The sequence below is a fragment of the Lonchura striata genome, chromosome 31, assembly GCF_050655825.1.
Source record: "Lonchura striata isolate lonStrDom1 chromosome 31, ASM5065582v1, whole genome shotgun sequence".
NCBI classification, from domain to species: domain Eukaryota; kingdom Metazoa; phylum Chordata; class Aves; order Passeriformes; family Estrildidae; genus Lonchura; species Lonchura striata.
Window position 1 is genome coordinate 5,315,134 of NC_140733.1, and position 14,028 is coordinate 5,329,161.

The window sequence follows — 14,028 nt, forward strand, 5'->3', positions numbered from 1 at the left end:
CCCCAAATACCCCCTGACCCCCCCAGATACCGATTGGCACCCTCCAAACCCCCCCATCCCCCACAATGGTTTCGCCCACAGGCGCGCAGCCCCCCCCAAGGATGGATGGGGGGAGGGGGAGGCACCTGGAGACCCCCCCCAAAACACCGAGACCCCCCTAAAAAACCCCACAACCCTCTGAGACCCCTCCCCAAAACCCCCAGGAACCCAAAACCTCCCCCAGCCCCTCCAAAACCCCCCCCAAAATGAGTCCCCAGCACCCTGAGACCTGCCCCCCAAAAAAAACCCCAAAATTCCCCAAATCCTCCCAAAATTCCCCCCAGGGACCCCTCCCCAATTCCCCCCCGGGGGTCTCACCGCTCGTCGGGGCCCCCCCGCAGCCCCCCCGGGCCGGAGCTGCGGCTCAGGGAGCGCCGGTGGCCCCGGGACCCCCGCGGGTCCTCCTCGAAATCCTGGGGGGGAAAAGGGCTGGGACCCCCGAATTGAGGAAAGGACCCCCGAATTGGGGAGGGGAGCCCCAAAAATGGGGGTGGGAAACCCAAAAATGGGGGTGGGAGCCCCAAAAATGGGGGTGGGAGACCCAAAAATGGGGGTGGGAAACTGAAAAATGGGGGTGGGAGACCCAAAAATGGGGGAGACCCAAAAATGGGTGTGGGAGACCCAAAAATGGGGGTGGGAAACCCAAAAATGGGGGTGGGAGCCCCAAAAATGGGGGAGACCCAAAAATGGGGTGGGAAACCCAAAAATGGGGGTGGAAAACCCAAAAATGGGGGTGGGGTCCTCAAAAGTGGGGGTGGGGTCCTCAAAAGTGGGGGTGGGGTCGTCAAAAATGGGGTGAGAACCCCAAAAGTGGGGTGGGTTCCTCAAAAATGGGCTGGAAACCCAAAAATAGGGAAGGGATCCTCAGAAATGGGGGTGGGGTCCTTAAAAACGGGGATGGGACCCCCAAAAATGGGGGTGGGAAACCCAAAAATGGGGTGGAAAACAGAAAAATGGGGGTGGGAGACCCAAAAATGGTGGGAAACCCAAAAATGGGGGTGGGAGACCCAAAAATGGGGGTGGGAGCCCCGAAAATGGGGGTGGGAAACCCAAAAATGGGGTGGAAAACAGAAAAATGGGGGTGGGAGACCCAAAAATGGGGGTGGGAGCCCCGAAAATGGGGGTGGGAAACCCAAAAATGGGGTGGGGTCCCCAAAAGTGGGAGCAAGACCCCCCCAGGACCCCAAAAATAGGAGAGGGGTCCCCTCAAATCTCCCGAAAATTGGTGCTGGGACTCCCAGACCCCCCCAAGAGGAATTTTGGGTTTGTGCCGCGCCCCCAGGTGTGTCCTGAGCCCCCCCAGGTGTGTCCTGAGCCCCCCCAGGTGTGTCCTGAGCCCTGTGAACCTGCCCCAGGTGTGCCCCAAACCCCGCCAGGTGTACCCCAGGTGTATCCAGGTGTGCCCCAAACCCCGCCAGGTGTACCCAGGTGTATCCAGGTGTGCCCAGGTGCAGTCCAGGTGTGCCCCAAACCCCTCCAGGTGTACCCCAGGTGAACCCTGGGGTCACTCAGGTGTGCCCACGTGTGCCCAGGTGTGCCCCAAACCCCGCCAGGTGTACCCCAGGTGTATCCAGGTGTGCCCCAGGTGTATCCAAGGTGTACCCAGGTGTACTCAGGTGTATCCAAGGTGTACCCAGGTGTATCCCAGATGTACCCCACATGTTCCCAGGTGTGCCCAGGTGTATCCCAGGTGTACCCAGGTGTATCCAAGGTGTGCCCAGGTGTATCCCAGGTGTACTCAGGTGTATCCCAGGTGTACCCAGGTGTATCCCAGGTGTGCCCCACGTGTGCCCAGGTGTGTCCAGGTGTGCCCAGGTACCTCCATGTGGTCCAGCGCGGTCCGGCTGGCCCGCAGGGCGCTGCGGCAGCTGCCCCAGGTGTGCCCAGGTGTATCCCAGGTGTATCCCAGGTGTATCCAAGGTGTACCCAGGTGTACCCAGGTGTGCCCCACGTGTGCCCAGGTGTGTCCAGGTGTATCCCAGGTGTATCCCAGGTGTACTCAGGTGTATCCAAGGTGTACCCAGGTGTATCCCAGGTGTACCCCACATGTTCCCAGGTGTTCCCAGGTGTGCCCAGGTGTATCCCAGGTGTACTCAGGTGTGCCCCAAACCTCACCAGGTGTACCCCAGGTGTGTCCAGGTGTTCCCAGGTACCTCCATGCGGTCCAGCGTGGTCTGGCTGGCCTGCAGGGCGCTGTGGCAGCTGCCCCAGGTGTGCCCAGGTGTATCCCAGGTGTATCCCAGGTGTACTCAGGTGTATCCAAGGTGTACCCAGGTGTATCCCAGGTGTGCCCCACGTGTGTCCAGGTGTGCCCAGGTACCTCCATGCGGTCCAGCGTGGTCCGGCTGGCCCGCAGGGCACTGCAGCAGCTGCCCCAGGTGTGCCCAGGTGTATCCCAGGTGTACCCAGGTGTATCCCAGGTGTACTCAGGTGTGCCCCAAACCTCACCAGGTGTACCCCAGGTGTTCCCAGGTACCTCCATGCAGTCCAGCGTGGTCCGGCTGGCCCGCAGGGCGCTGCGGCAGCTGCCCCAGGTGTGCCCAGGTGTATCCCAGGTGTACTCAGGTGTATCCAAGGTGTACCCAGGTGTACCGCAGGTGTGCCCAGGTGTACCCAGGTGTACCCAGGTGTGCCCCAAACCTCACCAGGTGTACCCCAGGTGTGTCCAGGTGTGCCCAGGTGTATCCCAGGTGTACCCAGGTGTACTCAGGTGTGCCCCAAACCTCACCAGGTGTACCCCAGGTGTTCCCAGGTGTGCCCAGGTACCTCCATGCGGTCCAGCGTGGTCCGGCTGGCCCGCAGGGCGCTGCGGCAGCTGCCCCAGGTGTGTCCAGGTGTATCCCAGGTGTATCCCAGGTGTGCCCAGGTGTTCCCAGGTGTATCCCAGGTGTACTCAGGTGTATCCAAGGTGTACCCAGGTGTATCCCAGGTGTGCCCCACGTGTGCCCAGGTGTGTCCAGGTGTGCCCAGGTACCTCCATGCGGTCCAGCGTGGTCCGGCTGGCCCGCAGGGCGCTGCGGCAGCTGCCCGGCTCGGACAGGGCGCCGTAGCGCTGCGCCAGGAGCCGCGCCCGCAGCCGCAGGTACCAGCGCCGCGCCTCCCCGGCCAGGTGCCCGCCCTGCGCCCGCTCCCGCAGCAGCTGCGAGCGCCGCCGCACGTACTGCGTGCGGAACTGCGGCAGCTGCGGCGTGCGGTACGCCGCGTACCTGCCGGGTGAGGGACAGGTGAGAAATGGGGTTAGTGCTACCCAAAACCAGGGAAATTCCACACAAAACCAGACCCAGGTGTGCAGAACTGCGGCGTGCGGTACACCGCATACCTGCTGGGTGAGGGACAGGTGAGAAACGGGGTTAATTCTACCCAAAACCAGGGAAATTCCACCCAAAAATACACCCAGGTGTGCAGAACTGCAGCGTGCAGTACGCTGTGTACCTGCCAGGTGAGGGACAGGTGAGAAACGGGGTTAGTGCTACCCAAAACCAGGGAAATTCCACCCAAAAACAGACCCAGGTGTGCAGAACTGCAGCGTGCAGTACGCTGTGTACCTGCCAGGTGAGGGACAGGTGAGAAACGTGGTTAATTTTACCCAAAATCAGAAAAATTCCACCCAAAAATACACCCAGGTGTGCAAAACTGCAGCGTGCGGTACGCTGTGTACCTGCCGGGTGAGGGACAGGTGAGAAACGGGGTCAGTGCTACCCAAAACCAGGGAAATTCCACCCAAAAATAGACCCAGGTGTGCAGAGCTGCGGTGTGCGGTACGCTGTGTACCTGCCAGGTGAGGGACAGGTGAGAAATTGGGTTAATGCTACCCAAAATCAGGGAAATTCCACCCAAAAATACACCCAGGTGTGCAGAACTGCAGTGGGTGGTACGCCGCATATCTGCCAGGTGGGACAGGTGAGAAATGGGGTTATTTCTACCCAAAATCAGAGAAATTCCACCCAAAACCAGACCCAGGTGTGCAGAACTGCGGCGTGCGGTACACTGTGTACCTGTGCAGATGGGACAGGAAACAAGGGTGAGAGACAGGTGAGAAATGGGGTTATTTCTACCCAAAACCAGGGAAATTCCACCCAAAAATACACCCAGGTGTGCAGAACTGCAGCGTGCGGTACGCCGCGTACCTGCTGGGTGAGGGACAGGTGAGAAATGGGGTTGATGCTACCCAAAATCAGGGAAATTCCACCCAAAACCAGACCAAGGTGTGCAGAACTGCAGCGTGCGGTACGCTGTGTACCTGCACAGGTGAGGGACAGGTGAGAAATGGGGTTATTTCTACCCAAAATCAGAGAAATTCCACCCAAAAACACACCCAGGTGTGCAGAACTGCGGCGTGCGGTACGCTGTGTACCGGCACAGGTGAGGGACAGGTGAGAAATGGGGTTGATGCTACCCAAAATCAGGGAAATTCCACCCAAAAATACACCCAGGTGTGCAGAGCTGCGACGTGCGGTACGCTGTGTACCTGCCGGGTGAGGGACAGGTGAGAAATGGGGTTATTTCTACCCAAAATCAGAAAAATTCCACCCAAAACCAGACCAAGGTGTGCAGAACTGCAGCGTGCGGTACGCTGTGTACCTGCACAGGTGAGGGACAGGTGAGAAACAGGGTTGATGCTACCCAAAACCAGGGAAATTCCACCCAAAAATAGACCCAGGTGTGCAGAGCTGTGCTGTGTGTTACACAGCATACCTGCCGGGTGAGGGACAGGTGAGAAACGGGGTTGATGCTACCCAAAATCAGAAAAATTCCACACAAAAATACACCCAGGTGTGCAGAGCTGCGGTGTGCGGTACGCTGCGTACCTGCTGGGTGAGGGACAGGTGAGGGACAGGTGAGAAATGGGGTTAATGCTACCCAAAATCAGAGAAATTCCACCCAAAAATAGACCCAGGTGTGCACAGCTGCGGCGTGCGGTACACCGTGTACTTGCTTAGGTGAGGAACAGGGGAGAAATGGGGTTAGTGCTACCCAAAATCAGAGAAATTCCACCCAAAACCAGACCCTGGCGTGCGGTACGCTGCGTACCTGCCGGGTGAGACACAGGTGAGAAACGGGGTTAACTCTACCCAAAACCAGGGAAATTCCACCCAAAAATAGACCCAGGTGTGCAGAGCTGCGGCGTGCGGTACGCCGCATATCTGCCAGGTGGGACAGGTGAGAAATGGGGTTATTTCTACCCAAAATCAGAGAAATTCCACCCAAAAATAGACCCAGGTGTGCAAAACTGCAGCGTGCGGTACACAGCATACCTGCCAGGTGAGGGACAGGTGAGAAATGGGGTTGATGCTACCCAAAATCAGAAAAATTCCACCCAAAACCAGACCCAGGTGTGCAGAACTGCAGTGGGTGGTACGCCGCATATCTGCCAGGTGAGGGACAGGTGAGAAATGGGGTTATTTCTACCCAAAATCAGAGAAATTCCACCCAAAACCAGACCCAGGTGTGCAGAACTGCGGCGTGCGGTACACTGTGTACCTGTGCAGATGGGACAGGAAACAAGGGCGAGAGACAGGTGAGAAATTGGGTTAATTCTACCCAAAATCAGAGAAATTCCACCCAAAAATAGACCCAGGTGTGCAGAGCTGCGGCGTGCGGTACGCCGTGTACCTGCATAGGTGAGGGATAGGTGAGAAATGGGGTTATTTCTACCCAAAATCAGAGAAATTCCACCCAAAACCAGACCAAGGTGTGCAGAGCTGCAGCGTGCGGTACGCTGTGTACCTGCTGGGTGAGGGACAGGTGAGAAATGGGGTTAGTGCTACCCAAAATCAGAGAAATTCCACCCAAAAATAGACCCAGGTGTGCAGAGCTGTGCTGTGTGTTACACAGCATACCTGCCAGGTGAGGGACAGGTGAGAAACGGGGTTGATGCTACCCAAAATCAGGGAAATTCCACCCAAAAACACACCCAGGTGTGCAGAGCTGCAGCGTGCGGTATGCCGCGTACCTGCCGGGTGAGACAGGTGAGAAATGGGTGAGAAACAGGTGAGGGACAGGTGAGAAACGGGGTTACTGCTACCCAAAAAAAGAAAAAATCCACCCAAAACCAGACCCAGGTGTGCAGATCTGCGGCGTGTAGTGCCCTGCACACCTGCACAGGTGGGACAGGAGACACAGGTGAGGGACACAGGTGAGTGTGGAGAGTTTTGTGGATGAATGGCTTCGTGAGGAAGGACACGACTACGTGCAGTTAGTGAAGCAGCAGCTGAAAATTGCATAGTGCAGCAATAGCAGATGTAGCAATAATATCTTATGTCCTTGGCTAAGCTGGTTCTCAACAGTAGAATGTTCAGCAAAAAAATAAATGTAAGGGAAAACAAAGCAAGCTTAGAAAGCTCCAAAGGCGGGGCTGACCTGGTTTTGATACACCAATGATGAGCTTAAATTTTGCAATATGCATGAGCTTCATTATAACGGGTATAACTGTACATGTGTGCTCGGAATAAACTGAGACTTGTTGACATTATAGAATGGACTTGTCTCCCGTCATTTTTTCCACAAAATGGTGACCCGATCGACGTGATGGGCGCCACGGTGGAATGACCAAAAAGATTTCGGGTCCTGATGCAGCCAGGAGGGCAAAAGTGCTGAATTGAAATAGAGTGCACCGTGCCCCAGGTGACTGCAGAGGCAAGCCTGGCCGATACGTGCTGCCGACGACCTCGGAGGGCTGCAACAGCGCTGGCAATATCGGTATGGAGAGGCAAGCAGCATATGATTTATTTACTGCGTTCTTGCAGAAAAGGCAGATTAAAGGCATTGATTTGCAAAAAGATCTGCCAGGGTTGTTAGCATATGGGTATTCTAAGGGGTTCTTTGTAAATCCTCATACAGTACATGAGTTGTCTGAGTGGCGTAAGTTCGGGGATAAACTGTGGGAGGAAGTTTTAGATGATGATAAGAAGGCTAAAAAGGTGGGAAAGTGGTGGAAGGTAGTTGACAATGAGTTGTTGCAACATCAGGCAGAAAAGAAAGCTGCTGAACAAACTTCTGCACTAAAGAATAGAGGTTTTAGCGGGGAGGATTGGTTGCCTGGTGTTTCCATGCCACCTGCTGTGTCTACAGTGGAGTTACCTCCATTGCGACCTGTTTCTGAGGACACAGAAACAGAGTCGCGTTGTGAGCCCACGGCTCCTTCAGCCCCCCCAGAACAGAGATCGCCGGTTTGTCAAAGTTTGTCTGTCAGTAAACCGACCCCTAGGGCAGAGTCTGACCTAACGGAGGCTCTGGCCAGGGAACGGAGGGAAGTTTGGGCGACTTTGGCAAGAGAGGAGCTGGACAAAGGAGATGGGCAGGCTTTGGAGCTAGCAGCGGAACCAGCTTGTCCTGTAATTTTTCAGCAGCAGGCAGGCGGAGGGTTAACAGCTCAGATCACACCCTTAGATTGGGAATTGTCAGAATTACGAGCTACAGGGAGTCAATTTGGAGTTACTAGTGAACCGGCTAGGCAGATATTGGATTATGTTTGGAGTACTAATATATTGCTACCAGGAGATTGTAGAAGTCTTGCTAAGCTGATTTTCTCGCCACATCAGAGGCTTTTGTTTGGTGCACACTGGCAGGCAGAAGTTAATGAAGCTGTAGCTATACAAAGGCAGCCTGGAGATCCTCTTCATGGAGTAACTATGGATGAATTGATGGGCTTAGGAGCATATTTTCGCACTGAGGCACAAGCTATGCTAGGACCTGAGAAGTGTCGAGAGGCAATGCGACTGGCTCGAAGGGCTATAGATAAGGTGAAAGACCCGGGAGGTTTGCCAGCGTATATGGGAATTAAACAAGGAAAGGATGAGACTTTTGGAGCATTTATTGATAAGGCAGCGGCAGCAATAGAGAGAGCTGGAGTGCCTGAGTTTATGCGTGGATCATTATTGAAGCAGTGTGCTTTGCAAAATTGTAATGCTTCTACAAGAAGTGTGTTAAACACATTAGGAGCTAATTGGACTATAGAAGATGCATTAGAGAGGATGGCTACTATACCAACGGGGCAGCAGGCATTTTTAATTAAAGCTATTAAAGAGCTGGGGGAGGAGTTAAAAGAGCAGGCAAAAGCTTCACAGACACAGGTGTTAGCTGCTCTTGCACCCCTCCAAGCGTCAGTAGCAACCCAGGGAAATATTTACGGCAGTCGTATGAGATGTTTCTGATGTGGAGGGACAGGACACGTTCGGCGAGAATGCTCTGCTGCTGGAATATGGTGTCCTAAATGCAAATCGGATACTCATAACATTGCTGCCTGTAAGAGGAGACCGGGAAACGCCCGAAACAGCGCGAACAAGAGCAGCCGCGCTCCGACACAAATAGCTGCTCCAGCTTGTCCAACAGGACACCTTGCGTCCAGCCACAAGAGAGAGCCTCGGGATGGACTCGGCAGCCACAGTAGAAGTGACTTTAATGACACCACAGCCGCAGAAGGTCCCCACTGGAGTTAATGGACCTGTTATAATCGAGGGCAGGACAATGGGAGCTTTGTTATTGGGAAGATCATCAGCCTCTATGCTTGGATTATTTGTGCTGCCTGGTGTCATTGATGCAGACTATACTGGTGAAATTATGATTATACTCCATTTCCTCCTATTCGGATTAATAAAGGATAAAGGATTGCTCAATTAGTTCCTCTGGAGCAAGTTACTAAAGCTGTATTCTCACGGAAAAGCCGTGGAGGAGATGGATTTGGATCTACAGGAGGCTTGACTCACTTTGGATCTGAATGACAGGCCAAGAAAAGAGGTTTTGTTAGAGTATAAGGGACAAAAATGCATGCTGACAGGTTTGCTGGACACGGGTGCTGATTCAAGTATTATTGCACCACAGTGTTGGCCTGCACATTGGCCCTTACAGCCAGCTGCTACAGCAGTAACAGGAGTTGGAGGTTTAACTCTTGCAAGTCGCTCGCCACCTCTTACTGTCTCAATAGATGGTAAAGTCATAAAAGCGATATTTTCTGTTGTTCAGTTACCACCTACGGTGCAATGCCTAATTGGGTGAGACATTTTGGCACAGTTAGGGGTTGTCCTGACAAATGAGCACCCTTTGGGATAATAGCCATTGCTTGGACTTTCCCGATTCCCATAACTTGGAAAAGTGATGAGCCTATATGGGTAAAGCAATGGCCTTTAAAAAGGGAAAGTCTGCAACATGCTCATGCCTTGGTTACTGAACAATATCAACAAGGGCATCTGAAATTATCTACAAGTCCTTGGAATACCCCTATCTTTGTGATAAAGAAAAAGTCAGGGAAATATCGCATGACTTATGAGAGGATAATAAACAGATGGAGCCAATGGGTGCACTACAGCCAGGACTGCCTAACCCAGCAATGTTACCTGAAGGATGGCCTCTATTGATAATAGATCTCAAAGATGCTTTTTTACAATAGCTTTGCATGACAGGAATGCAAAACGCTTCGCATTTACCTTGCCAGCTCTGAATAAAGTCCAGATCAGTAATTTAAATAGACAGTTTTACCTCAGGGGATGCACAACAGTCACACTTTGTGTCAACTTTACGTGGATTCTGCATTACAACCATTGAGGCAACAGTGGCCACAAGCTATTATTTATCACTATATGGATGATATTTTGATTGCTCACCCCAAGTCATTTACGAGTCAACAGGTTAAACATGTACAAAATTTGCTGGGACGTTTTAAGCTTGTTGTGGCCCCAGAGAAAATACAGTTAACTTCTCCTTGGAAATATTTGGGATGGACATTGTCTCAAAGCTTGGTAATGCCTCAGAAATTAGAACTGAAAACACAGATTGTTACTTTAAACGATGCTCAGAAATTACTAGGTGATTTACAATGGCTTAAACTTATAGTGGGCCTTCCAAATGAACTGTTGGATTCTCTTAGACCCTTATTGAAGGGCACAGACCCAACGGCACCAGTGGCCCTTAATCCTCAGCAGAAAAGAACTCTTCAGCAGATTACAGACTGTGTGGTTCAGGGTCGTGTACAGCGGCGAATACTGGGAATCCCACTTAATCTCACTATATGGTGTGGTGAAAAACATTTGCTGGGGGCTTTAACACAGCTAGAAACAAAAACGGGGGAGATAAGGGTGTTGGAATGGCTATCCCCTCCACTTCAGCAAACAAAAACTTGAATTCAAAAAATTGAACTGTTAGCAGCTTTGATAAAACGGGGTCGTGAGAGAATTTTGCAGGTTGATGGGCGAGAGCCTGAACTAATACAGATTCCTATGAAAAAGGACTCTTTACAATGGTATTTGGTCAATAGTGAAGAACTGCAGGAAGCTTTGTTAGGAGTAGGAGGTGCTGTCATAACTGAAAGTATTAAAAATCCTCCATTACAGTGGATTGGAAAATTGAGTTGGATGGTTCGGCCACAGTGAGAAAAGGAGCCGATTCCTGGTGCATTAACGGCATACACAGATGCAGGGAAGAGGTCAAGAACAGCAGCAATTACATGGCAGGAGCAGGGAGTCTGGAATCATGAAATTCTCACTGCAAATGACTCAGATACCCTTCAGACCTTGGAGTTAGCAGCTGTGGTTTGGGCTCTGACAGTCCTGAAGGGGCCTTTGAATATTGTTACAGACTCCTTGTATGTAGTTGGTGTCGTGGAAAGAATAGAGGATGCTGCTATCGAGGAAGTACAAAATCAGAGACTATTTGAACTGTGCAGTAAAAATCCAAGAACATCCTTATGCTATCATCCATATAAGAAGTCACAAATGGGAAATTGGTTTAAGAGAGGGTAATGCTCGGGCAGATAAGCTCGTCACAGTGACTCAAACTTCTCCTTTATCAGGGCAAATGCTTGCTAGGGAGGCACATTCTATGTTTCATCAGAACGCAAAAGGGTTACAACGGGAGTTTGGAATATCCCATGCAGATGCCACTGCTATAGTGAGAGCTTGTCCTATCTGTAGTCATCATAATGGGGGTCATGGCATGGGATGGGGAGTTAACCCACGAGGTCTTTCATCTAATGAACTCTGGCAGATGGATGTTACTCATGTAAATAGCTTTGGTCTTCTGAAATATGTTCATGTTACTATAGTTACATATAGTAAATATATCTGGGCAACAGCTCAAGCTGGAGAAAAAGCATTACATGTTATAAGGCATTTGTGTAGTTTTTTTGCAGTAATGGGAGTGCCAAAGCAGATCTAGACAGACAATGGTCCTGCATACATTGGTGGCAGGGTGAATAGATTTTTAAAATCATGGGGAATTAAGCACATTACAGGAATAGCACATTCTCCCACTGGACAAGCAATTGTAGAAAGGGCAAATGGAACTTTGAAGAGATACTTGGAAAAACATAGGGAGTTTGGAGATGTTCAGGAAAACCTAATGAAGGTGCTCTTTGTTCTTAATCATTTGTGTGTATTTGGGGATTCAGAGGCACCACCTGCAATGGTACATTATGGACAAAAAGAAATGAGTAAAAAGGGCAAAGAAGTATGGGTCAGGTATAGGGACCCTAAAACAGGTATTTGGCAGAACCCAGCAAAGGTCCTATACTGGGGAAGGGGATATCTTTGTGTTTCCACCCCTACAGGTTCACTCTGGGTGCTTTGGATGATCCGTCTCAGCCCTCCTGACGGATCAGGACCAGAGGAGAATTGAAGAGAAGCTGATTTGCACAGTGGGAATTATTCTTCAAGAGATAAGAGGACTTTCCCCAGTGATTGATCAATTTTTGCCTTCAGAGTCAACTTTTCTGGCAATTCTTACAGCTATTGAGGCTTTATAGACTGTTCATATTCCGGGACCAAAGAATCCTGAGTGTCGTAGTTGTGGGAATTTTAATTGTCACAGTTGGATTGCTTTTGTTTGTGGGGGTTGTGGACAAACGTACTGGGAAGATAAAGTGTTTTTAAAACGACAGTTTTGGTGTAAACACTGTGATTTTTGAAAACAAGGAGATTCTTGGCAGAGAGATTTAATACGAGACACAGGCTTAGGAGTTGCAATAGCTTTGCAGTTATTTGAAGCGCCAGAACAAAAGATATTAGCTTTTTATAGGTGAGAAGCAGAACACACTTGTGATAGATTAATTAGGCAGGCAAATTCAAAAATTTTATCAACAAGGTGTCAAAAGCAAGTGAAGGTATCTATAAGATCTTATTTAGGAAAACCAGTAGTAGGAAATCCAGACATAGAATTAGATAAGCTTATTAAATATGTGCAGACATTATAATTAAAATTCAAGCAGAAGAACTCATGAGTGCGATAAGGTAGATAATCTATCTTGTTCTTTTGACTAATCTTTGTTGTGCACTAATACAATTTAATCAGCCCAGAGAAAATATTTGGGATGCTGGGCTAAAGATGAACTTAACAAAACATCAGAGGTTTTAGCTATGCTTGCTATGGATGTACAAAGTGTAAATCATGCTGTACTGCAGAACAGAGCAGCCATTGATTTTTTGTTGTTAGCCCAGGGACATGGATGTGAGGAATCTGAAGGAATGTGTTGCATGAATCTCTCTGATCATTCTGTATCAATACATGCTAAGATTAAAGAACTACAACAGGGCCTTCATCAACTAAAAGAAGAAGATGGTCTGGGGATAGAAGAATGGCTTAAAAGCTTAGGAATCGGTCCTTGGCTAAGAACTTTTATTATGTATGTAGTGGGAATCTCGATTGTTGTTTTATTACTCTTGCTGATCTTGCCCTGCCTGTTTAACTGTCTTCAGAAACTGGTGGAACGCATGATTCACAAGATGTGGACAACTAACTTAATGGTCCAAAACAAAAACGGGGGAAATGTGGAGAGTTTTGTGGATGAATGTCTTCGTGAGAAAGGACACGACTACGTGCAGTTAGTGAAGCAGCAGCTGAAAATTGCACAGTGCAGCAATAGCAGATGTAGCAATAATATCTTATGTCCTTGAGTAAGCTGGTTCCCAACAGTAGAATGGTCAGTAAAAAGATAAATGTAAGGCAAAACAAAGCAAGCTTAGAAAGCTCCAAAGGCGGGATTGACCTGTTTTTCATACACCAATGATGAGCTTAAATTTTGCAATATGCATGAGCTTCATTATAACGGGTATAACTGTACATGTGTGCTTGGAATAAACTGAGACTTGTGGACATTATAGAATGGACTTGTCTCCCGTCATTTTTTCCACAGGTGAAAAATGGGGCTAATTCTACACAAAAGCAGAAAAATTCAACACAAAATACGCCCAGGTGTGCAGAACTGGGGCACCTGTGGTGTGCATTATGCTGCACACCTGAGACAGTTGAGACAGGTGAGAAATTGGTTTAATTCGACAGAAAACCAGAGAAATTCCACCCCAAAATGGACCCAGGGATGCGGAACTGGGGCACCTGTGGGGGGTGGCAGGTCACACATCTGGGACAGGTGAAGCAAGCGAGGAATGCGTTAATTCTTACCCAAAACCAGACAAATTCCACCCTAAAATGGGCGCAGGTGTGACAATCCCCCAAAAAGGTGCCCCGAGTACCTCCAAAATTCCGCATCCAGGTAGGAGCATCCCCCTCCCCAAAAAACCCCCCCAGGTGTCGAAAACCCTCCCAAAAAAACCCCACCCCGAGCTCACCGCGCGTCCACGGCGAGCACCTGCTGCCACACGGCGGCCATGGCGGCCGCGGCCGCAGCGGGGGGACCCTGTTGAGGGAACAACGGCGTGAGCTGAGGGGGAAAACGGGGAAAAAAGCGGGGAAAACCGCAAAAAAGCTCATCGGGGCGGTCCTACCTGCGCGTCCCACTCCACCTCCGCCTGAGGAGCTCCGCGGGGCCGCGGCTGGGCCGGGGGAGCGCGGCCGGGCCCGAGCCGAAGTTGCCGCGGCACCGCCTGGCGCCCAAATGGCGGCGAGCGTCGCCCTGAGGCCGGAGGGCGCGGGAGGGGGGCGTGGCCTTCGATGTGATTGGTTGGTTTTGGGGAAACGGGGCGTGGCTTTTGGGCTCCCCGATGAAGCCCGCCTTTCAGGGGCGGACGCTGATTGGGTGGCCGCACAAAAAGGGGCGTGGCGAGC

The 14,028-nt window shown here is 50.8% G+C and overlaps 1 protein-coding gene across 5 annotated transcripts in view; it reads right to left on the minus strand.

Moving 5' to 3' along the window:
- WDR13 (WD repeat domain 13) overlaps positions 1–13,857 on the minus strand; it is a 27,196-nt gene extending 13,339 nt beyond the window's left edge. For all 5 annotated transcript variants that reach the window (XM_085563709.1, XM_077789752.2, XM_085563712.1 and 2 more), the window contains exons 1-4: positions 13,749–13,857; positions 13,593–13,660; positions 3,014–3,245; positions 358–452 (exon numbers count right to left, since the gene is read on the minus strand). In XM_085563709.1, the coding sequence (XP_085419835.1) occupies positions 358–452; positions 3,014–3,245; positions 13,593–13,633 (368 nt within the window). In that variant the 5' untranslated portion in view covers positions 13,634–13,660; positions 13,749–13,857. The remainder of the gene's footprint in view (positions 1–357; positions 453–3,013; positions 3,246–13,592; positions 13,661–13,748) is intronic.
- Between the last annotated feature and the right edge of the window lie 171 nt (positions 13,858–14,028).